This window comes from Epinephelus moara, chromosome 14 (genome assembly GCF_006386435.1).
Source record: "Epinephelus moara isolate mb chromosome 14, YSFRI_EMoa_1.0, whole genome shotgun sequence".
Classification (NCBI taxonomy): domain Eukaryota; kingdom Metazoa; phylum Chordata; class Actinopteri; order Perciformes; family Serranidae; genus Epinephelus; species Epinephelus moara.
In genome coordinates, this window is record NC_065519.1 from 29,359,689 (window position 1) to 29,368,670 (window position 8,982).

An 8,982-nucleotide genomic window follows, 5' to 3' on the forward strand; every position below is an offset into this window, starting at 1 on the left:
CTGCAGGAGGCGGCAGTTGGAGAGGGAGCAGCCCAGGTGGTTGAAATTATTGCAGACCATCCTTCCTGCCTGGTAGAGGATTGGACGCCCCCGTTTATCCACCCCCTTAGGCACTGGGACATTGACTGAGGGACGTGAGTCTGCGGGCGGCGAAGATGCGGCAGTATAACTCGGAATCGAGAGTGCCCCAGTATGTTGCTTGGTTGAATTGTTGTATGCGGCCGGCTGCTTGATTAGCGAAATGGACGTGGTAAGAGTAAAGGATAGACAAGTCGGAAAGAGGGAAGCAGGCTGTACAGCTTGTGGTGGAGCCCCCCTGGTTTGTTGCACTGGGCTCTTGACCTGCTGTGCTGCTGGTGAGAGAAGATAGGGGAGCAGAAGCCATGTTGTTTTGGATGACTGAAGGAAGGGTAGAGGAAGGGATGATGGGATGAAAGGATGCATGTGCACGGGGATTTTGTGAAGCCTGCGAAGACAGGGATGAAAAGAAAGCTGAGATTAGCTGAGAGAAGTCAGAGACAGAGGGAGCAGGCACAGATGGACATACAACCTCCCCCCCGCTAGGGGGGGCTGGTGCTGCAGGCTGTGGTTGTGGCGGGGTGACCTGAGTGACGTCACGGCTGGTGACGCCGGCGTTGGTTGGCCCGGGCGTCGAAGCCGGAAGCACGGGAAGCGTGGTCGAAGCAGCGGCAATGGAGGCTGAATACAGTTGAAACAACTTGGATTTGTTGTCGGTACGGTGGAAGTGGATGCCTTTCTCCTTCAGAAACCTTTGGAGACGGCGACAGTCCAGTTTCTGATGTCGGGCGGTGATTGTGGACGTGGAGACTGCCGGGTTGGAGGTGGAGGCGGAGAGCGAGGGTGCCGTGTTTGTGGACTGGAGGCTCTTCGCTGACGTGAAGGAGGCTGCCGATGGGTAGGTGGTGCGGAGGGATGAAGCCGGCCTCCACGATCCCTCCTGCGGCGACCGGTGTGGTGGATCCTCGCAGAAGGTGGAGATGATGCCCGGGTTCTGCTGGGCGTAGGAGAGATCTCGTTGGTGGAGCTTGAGCGGCGAGATTGCGGTATGTTGACCACCGAACGCACCCGGCTCCTGCGGGTCGCTTGGCTGCGGTCCGGTTGCTGCTCCGGAGGAGGATAACCGGTCTCGTACAGTTCGTCGTAGAGATTGCTGTCGGAATCAGGTGGACCGATGTGCAATTCGGCGTCCATGGTGGGTGAGTAGCTAATTTCTGTATTGACTTTAGTCAGGGATGTTGTTTAGCTGTGCGTGAAGCACTGTCTGTCTGAGGATCTGTTGAGAGATCTGAGACAAACAGGGCTGGATGGATTGGCCTGGTATAAGTAGGCTTGTCAGGTGATTAGAGGTGTGGTTGAGGTGTGACCCTGCTCCCGAACCTAAGTTAACTGGTTAACTTCATTTAAAAGGGGGCTGCTCATCGAGATTTGTCTAGAACGACTGGGGAAGAAGCCAAAAACATCAGTCGTCGTATGAGAGGGCCAGTGAGCGGCTTGGTGTTGATGTCAGGGCTGGTGACAGCAGGTGCAGCTACCACCCCTCACCCAGACCATGACTATGCTTCACCACATTGTACCCTCATACAACAGTTCCTATCATATCCCACGAAACACAAGTGCTTGTATAAAATCCTACGAATTAGTGGCCCATAAATAAAATAACCTTGTACCCTTCACGTAAATATATGTAATTAACATAAAGTTACTTAAAATGATTCAAACTTCACCTTCACGCGGTTCTGAACACTGGAGAAAGTCCTGTGTTCACCCAGCCTGCTTCCTATCTGGACCGTACAAGAGCTCTTACTTCTTAATGCCTGCCAGCATATTGGTCACGTGATCGCAGCCCTCACAATACGTAGGTTATGCATGAATTATTGGTGCATTACTATTCAGAGAAAAGTGTGCAAACAGTCCATGAGAACAGCCTGTTCACTGGCTCCATTTGGTAATTTAAATGCGTGCAGAAATACGTTGAGCTCATGTGTCACATAGGCGTTAAATTTTGTTTGGAATGAAAATTAGGTTGACGATACTTTAAATGTCTAACGACGTTAGAATTTCACATTGTGTGGACAATAACATTATGACATTTTGCAGATGATCTAACTAAATGTTGTTATTCTACATCAATATGATGTTGGCAGGAGAAGCTGGATTATAACTATTTGGTTAGAACACGACTTAAAACCAACAAAATTTCGACGTCATTTGTTCACAGCATTCTACGTCAAATCAACGATGGCATTAGACGTTGTCCTGACATTAAATTTTGGTCGATGTGTAATAACCGAAATTCAACCAAATAAAAATGTCTATGTTGGTGGCCAGCTGGGAGGAGAGACGCTGCTATCACGGCTGTTCAAAATCGACATGTCTCAATATCAGCCAACACAGTTTGTTTTTACTTTGCATCACTTCAGTCTTAAAACTCTGGCAAATCAGGTATGTCGGCATGACTACTTATCAGTGTGGACTTAAAATGGTGTTAGATTCAGGTGAGTACATGAGTGTCTAGTGATTGGTTAGGGAAAATCGAATCCCCTTCCCCACTGAAATCAGTTAGAGTGGACGCAATATCAAACTGAAGATAGAAAGTTTAATGAGATGACAATTCCGTCTGATATCAGGCAAATAAAATAGCTTAATAGACAAAGTAATGAACTAGTTTGACTGAATAATTTTACTGACACTGAAATAAGTCATGAAAGAAGTAGTATGATGCGTTGCCATGCAACCGTATCTTCACTGAGCGGTCACGACAGCACGCTAACCTCAGAGAAGAGAGCAGAAGTTGGTCCAGACAAACCTCTGATCATTTCTTTCTCACTGCTTACTTCCTATTTTGGGAGGCTCTGCGGTGCCACTGGGGCACCCGCCCTGCCTGATTTTGCAGCCTCTGCACAATCCTCCTCATGTTTAATACATATGTCCTGAGGATAAAGCTCTTCATACTCACAGACAAATACACACAGCGGTGGGAGTCGGGAGAAAATAACACAGGCGTCTCAGAACTTTTACGACGGCTTATTTGAAATGAAGTGTACTCTCTCAGCTATATCATGGCAGCTACCAATGTCTACATTTCTAATAATATTTCACTGTTTGGAGGGAAATAAAATAACAAACCTCTTGTACTTTAAACCAAAGTGCAGCCATGGATGGAGAGATTTGTTGCTCCACTTCCTCTCTGAGATGCAGATAGAATTAATGTGTCGTGGATTACAAGTTAACTGATTGTGATAATCTGATGATCCAAAAAAAGTCTAGAGAAACTGCAAACATATGTAAATTACCCTCCATGGATATGTTCTTAGTGCCCTCTTTTTATTTTACAGAAAGGAATAATCTGAGCCAACGTTAAATATTCGATATAATCCTTCAAACCTTTAAGGGTATTTGACTCGCACAAAAACAAACACAAGACCTTGCATAGCTAAAATGTTGTTGTATAAATAAACCAAGTAAATTTCAAATTATTGCTGTCGGGCACTCATGACTCAAATCCCTGTCTCTCTGTCTAACAAGGAGCTCTGAATACAGAAACAAGTCAGTGATCACTTTCACCGAAAAACAAAAATGAATCCAGCACTAGCTGCTTCTTTAAAATACATTGAATTAAAAGTGACAGTGTGCTGTCTAGTCACACCTCCATGTATTTTTTCAAAAGACCCTGGGCCAGATCCATAAAACTCTGCATAGATTCATACACATTATTTTCGTCAGATTTATAAAGCCGTGCCTACATCTGATTTTGTTTTATAAATCTCAATCATTGTGGCACTGAGTGCACAGGCACGAGCTTCATTCCCACACCTAGAGTTCACCATAAATGGATGTAGAAACACCCTTAAACATACAGTTGCATATCCCTATTTGAGCCCCTTCACTACTCAGTAGACCCATCAATGAGAAATACAGTAAAAAAAAATAAATGAAATTTTACTGGCTGTGTTACATCTGCGAGGTTAGCCGTTAGTAGCGTTCATACCACTAATTCATCACATTCCTGCAAACCATCATCGCAGTAAAATCTCCATCATTATTATTATCATTAAATGTCACAAGGATGATCAGCAATTCAGGGCTCATGTGGAAAGTGACTTAAAGTGCTCCACAGGATAAACTCTCTCTTACAGGGAGGTGAATGCAAATAAAAATAAAAATAAACAAATATTATTCTAACAAAAGAATAAAACAAATCAGTCTCTGATTAAAATGATCTTAAGTGGTAGACGTGTTGTTGGAGCAGGGCTAGGGAATATGGAGAAAATCAAATATCGCAATATTTTAACCAAATATCTCGGATTACACCATGAGATTTTTGATAATCATCTGTAATGTGGATATAATGTGAGAAAACAAATGTGAGGATGTATAGATGCATAGTGTAGTATAGATAGTTAACTGAGTATCTTGGATTTTAAGGCCAATAAAACAAGCAATAATGCACATTTTAAATCAAATAATTGAGTAGAACATGTTGGTTAAATGGTCCCAAACAAAAAACAAAAAGATTGTTAATTTATAGAAACTGAACAGACTATTTTGAATAATTTGCAGGCAACATGTACAAAACTAACAGAGAATATTCTTAAGTTTGGCCTTAATTTTCCCTGTAAGTAAACAACACCTAATTCGTAATTTGTGAAAGTGTCGCTTGATTAAAATCACTCATTAACTCATGTTCTTTAAGTCTAAAAGTGAAGAATCAATGTGGCTGTGAGACAGAAATTAAATTAGGTGATTGTGTTTCTATTTTGACCACAGGATGCACGTCTGCTTTAACAGAAAATTTGTTAGTACAAAAGCAAATTCCTGTTTTTCTGTGTGTGCAACTAATATGACCTGAAAATCTCTATATGTGATGATATCTCTTCACAGCCCATCTGGTACCATCCCTCTGAGCCCAGGCTGAGGTTGGCAGGGACCATCTAGTGGTTTTCAGAGGACACACAGCTTCTGCAACACTTGCATAACGACAACCTTGTTCAGTGTGTTTCTTCTTTACTAATGGAGTCAGAAGCATGTCATGCGCTATTTATCCCTCAGCTACACATTCAAACATTGCTTTAAATAGATTGAGCCAGACACTCTGCCTTGGAAGCCACTGTCTTATATAACACAAAGCTGGTTAAGACATGATTCACCAATTGAGGACTCTGGCAAAGATTAGATTGTTTTTGTCTTTGATAGACACTGTCAGACATCACACGGCTGATTTCTGTCGGAGGATGTTGAAAACAAGCGTGTTAGATTTGTATCTTTGTATGTGTCCAAACAAAACTGCAATGTTTCAATCTGCTACAGCTCTGCAGGATATGAAATCCAACTGCCAGAATAAATGTTGGCACTGTACATTTCTGCAAACCACAGATATGTGACATTTATATGTAGCAGATATGTTGACAACTTAACGTGTCAATTTTCAATTTTATGTGTGAATGCTGTGGTTAATGTGTGGTTAGATTTAGGCAAAAAAAATCATTTTGTTCTAGTTAGAAAGACATCATGTTCTAAGTTAAAAAATACAGTTTGGTCGCCACAAAATCAGCAGAAAATGTCCCAATACGTCATTAGAAAACACTCCTTTTTTTTTTGCCAAGACACATTTTGAAAGGTCCCGACCTGTTGGAAAAATTACCTGCTTTTGTTGCTACAAACACGACTGGAAATTTCCTGACATCTCGTAAAAACATGCAGTGTTTTGTCTACACAAACACAGCTGGAAATGTCCTGACATGCCTTGTAAAAATACCTGCTTTTTTGACAACAAACACAGCTGGAAATGTCCCGATATGTAATTAAAAATACCTGGTTTTATCGCCACAAACATGGCTGAAAATGTCCCAACATATAAAAAAAATACCTGATTTTGTCACTACAAACACACCTGGAAATGTCCAGACATGCCGTTAAGAAATACCCGTTTTTTGTTGCCGCAAATACAGCTGATTATGTTGCGATTTGTCAAATACCTGGTTGTGTCCTTACATATACGGTTGGAAATGTCCCTACGTATAGTTAGAAAATACCAGGTTTTGGCACCACAATCACATCTGGAAATGTCCTGATGTGTCGTTAAAAAACACCAGGTTTTGTCACTACAAACACGGCACTAAATGTCCCAACATGTCGTTTAAAAATACATGGCTATATCACCACAAACACAGCTACTACGATGTGTCATTGAAAAATACCTGGTTGCATCGCAACAAATACGGTTGGAAATGTCCCCACATATCGTTAAAAAATACCAAGTGTTGTCACCACTTACGGCTGGAAATGTCCCGGTGTGTCGTTAAAAACATCTAGTTTTGTCGCCACAAACACGGCAGTAAATGTCCCGACATGTCGTTTAAAAATACATGGCTATATCACCACAAACACAGCTACTTACATCGCGATGTGTCATTGAAAAATACCTGGATGCATCGCAAGAATACGGTTGGAAATGTCCCCACATATCATTAAAAAGTACCAGGTTTTGTCACCACAAATTCTGCTGGAAATGTCACGACATATTGTTAAAAAGCATCTAATCTAACACAGCCTATGGGTGGTTCACAGGAACGTGTAATGCCCCATTTTATATTGGACACACTGGGCTGGAGATATCACTTACTCTTTCACTGACATTCATTCATTTTGTTTGAGTTGTGGGCCCGTCATGCTTATTTTCATCCTTAAAAGACCTAGTCTGACATCTTGGGATTCACACTCTACAATTTGTGTTTTGAACAAAAATTAAACATTTAGATAGATATCACTCTCATGTATATCCCATAAATATAAAGAAGCTACAACCAGCAGCTAGTATAAAGCCTGAAAACAGCTAGCCTGTACCTCTAAAGCTTTAAACTTTAAGGGTGCTCGTAGGCAGATTTAGCTTCCTGTGGACAGAGTCAGGCTCTCTGTTAATGCTACGATAAGCTAACTGGCTTCTGGCTTATACAGACATGACAGCACTATTGATCATCTTATCTTACTCTCAGCATTTGTTGTGGATAATCCCAAAATGTTCAACTATTCCTTTAGAACTAGATTTTTAAAAAAGAGTGTATCTTCTCTGATTTGTTGTACAATCCCACCTAAACACATTAATTCAGTATAACAATAATGACTGCAGTCAATATGAAGTCAAATATGTTACACACCCTGAATGATTGATTCACTTTCAGGGTGCAAATCAAGTGTGTTTGTCAAATGAAAGACTGATCCAAATAGGTCAGTGCCGGTGTTCTCCTGTGGCTTGTTCTATGTTGAAATAAAAGAAAAACCTGCCTTCCATCCACCGCGGTAAATGCCGTGTGATGGTGAGTCGGGCAGATGGGAAACAGAGATGCATCAAAAAAAAAAAAAAAAAAAGTGTGAGGCTGCGGCTGTACAGATTATGCAGACAGTTGACTGTTTCACAACCCTCCCACGGAGAGTGTGCTGAACGGGAGCTTCGCTTTGATCACCTCTCTGGATTAACTGACAGTGTATATCAGTGAGTACGTTGTGTGTGTGTGTGTGTGTGTGTGTGTGTGTGTGTGCGTGTGTGTGTGTGTTGGTTTGGAGGTGCAGAAGAGTCTGTGCAATTGGCCCAAGCTTACTGCAGTCATAGGGGGAAATATCTGTTAGTCTATTAAACAAGTGCAACTCCTCATTGTCGAGGCATCCTTTGTGGATGTTTCTGGAAAAATAAACCAAAAAAATCAAAGTGAATATGAAAAAAAATCAACATGATTCTGAGTGCATTGACCTCAGAACTGCACCATCTCTTTATATGAACACTAGAATACTAGCAGGGAAGTACGCCCGGTTTTTTTTTAATTTCACTTCACAGACAGAGAACATACCATCGTCAGCCGAGGCTTCACTGCTGTAGCCGTCATAATCAGCAGTCAGAGGGCTGTACTTCTGCCGGCTCTCCCAGCTGAAGCCTCCTGCGTGTTTGGTATTAGCAGCCGCCTTGGCTCCTCCTCGGAGGCCTTGGGAGCGGCTGACCGCTTCCTGATACTGACCCATCAGTTCATCCTCGCTGTCCGATGACGAGCCCTGCAGGTCGGCATCAGAGTAGGCCTTGTCTGTTTGGGGTAAAGACAGATAGCCTGGTTACTGTGGGAGAGAGTGAGATGCAAAAGATCAGGTAGTCTGGCAGCCTCTGCTGGCTCCAGTCCTGTACTTCACATGAGATCTGCTGAGCTGCTTTGTAACAGGCAAACAGGAAAAAAGATTTCAGATACAATTCCAGCATAAGAAAGAACCTCTATGAATGTGTCACCAAAGCTTAAAGCTGCTTGAAAACAAAAAGGATGAGAGACATTTAAATTCTGAATTCATTTTTAGGGGGTCAAAAGTCAACATGATGAAATCAGTTGTCTCCCAATATAGAAGACGAAATACATGTGTAATGATCATTTAGAGGTTCACTATCTAGTCCATTGCTTTAGTCTATATAAATTTCAGTTTTTCTTATTTTATTTATTCAATTTCAATGTTTTTTTGTATTGTCCTTTTGTTAGCCATCTGATAGTTTGGTGACCTGTCCAGGGTGTACCCTGCTTCTCGCCCAGTGCCAACTGGGATCGGCTCCAGCCCTTCCACACCCCATAACAGGATAAGCAGTTACAGCAAATGGATGGATGGATGTCCTGTTGTTGTGTTTTTAAATGTTCTAATGCATTTCTTCTTCACCTTATGTAAAGCCCTTTACATTGCCTCTGTGTATTAAAAGTAAAAAACAAACTACCTCGCCTGTCCTAAATGTTTGAACTGTTATGTTTAAATGTTGCCCTAATCGCATTACATCAAATAATAACAACTAGTCCATACCCATTGAGTGCACAGTTGCCCACGTACAGTTTCACATGGTGTGTGTTTAGGATACAGGTCATAGGAAATTGCAGATTAAATAGTCAACTGAACCCATTAAAAAGAGCAATGTATTCAGACAGAGTTTTTGTGAATTTGATAGTA

The 8,982-nt window shown here is 41.9% G+C and overlaps 1 protein-coding gene across 1 annotated transcript in view; it reads right to left on the reverse strand.

The window, feature by feature from the left end:
* The window catches only part of syt14a (synaptotagmin XIVa), an 83,243-nt gene that overhangs the window by 25,338 nt on the left and 48,923 nt on the right, over positions 1–8,982 (reverse strand). The window contains exon 4 of the mRNA XM_050062411.1: positions 7,863–8,090. Coding sequence (XP_049918368.1) covers positions 7,863–8,090 — 228 coding nt within the window. The remainder of the gene's footprint in view (positions 1–7,862; positions 8,091–8,982) is intronic.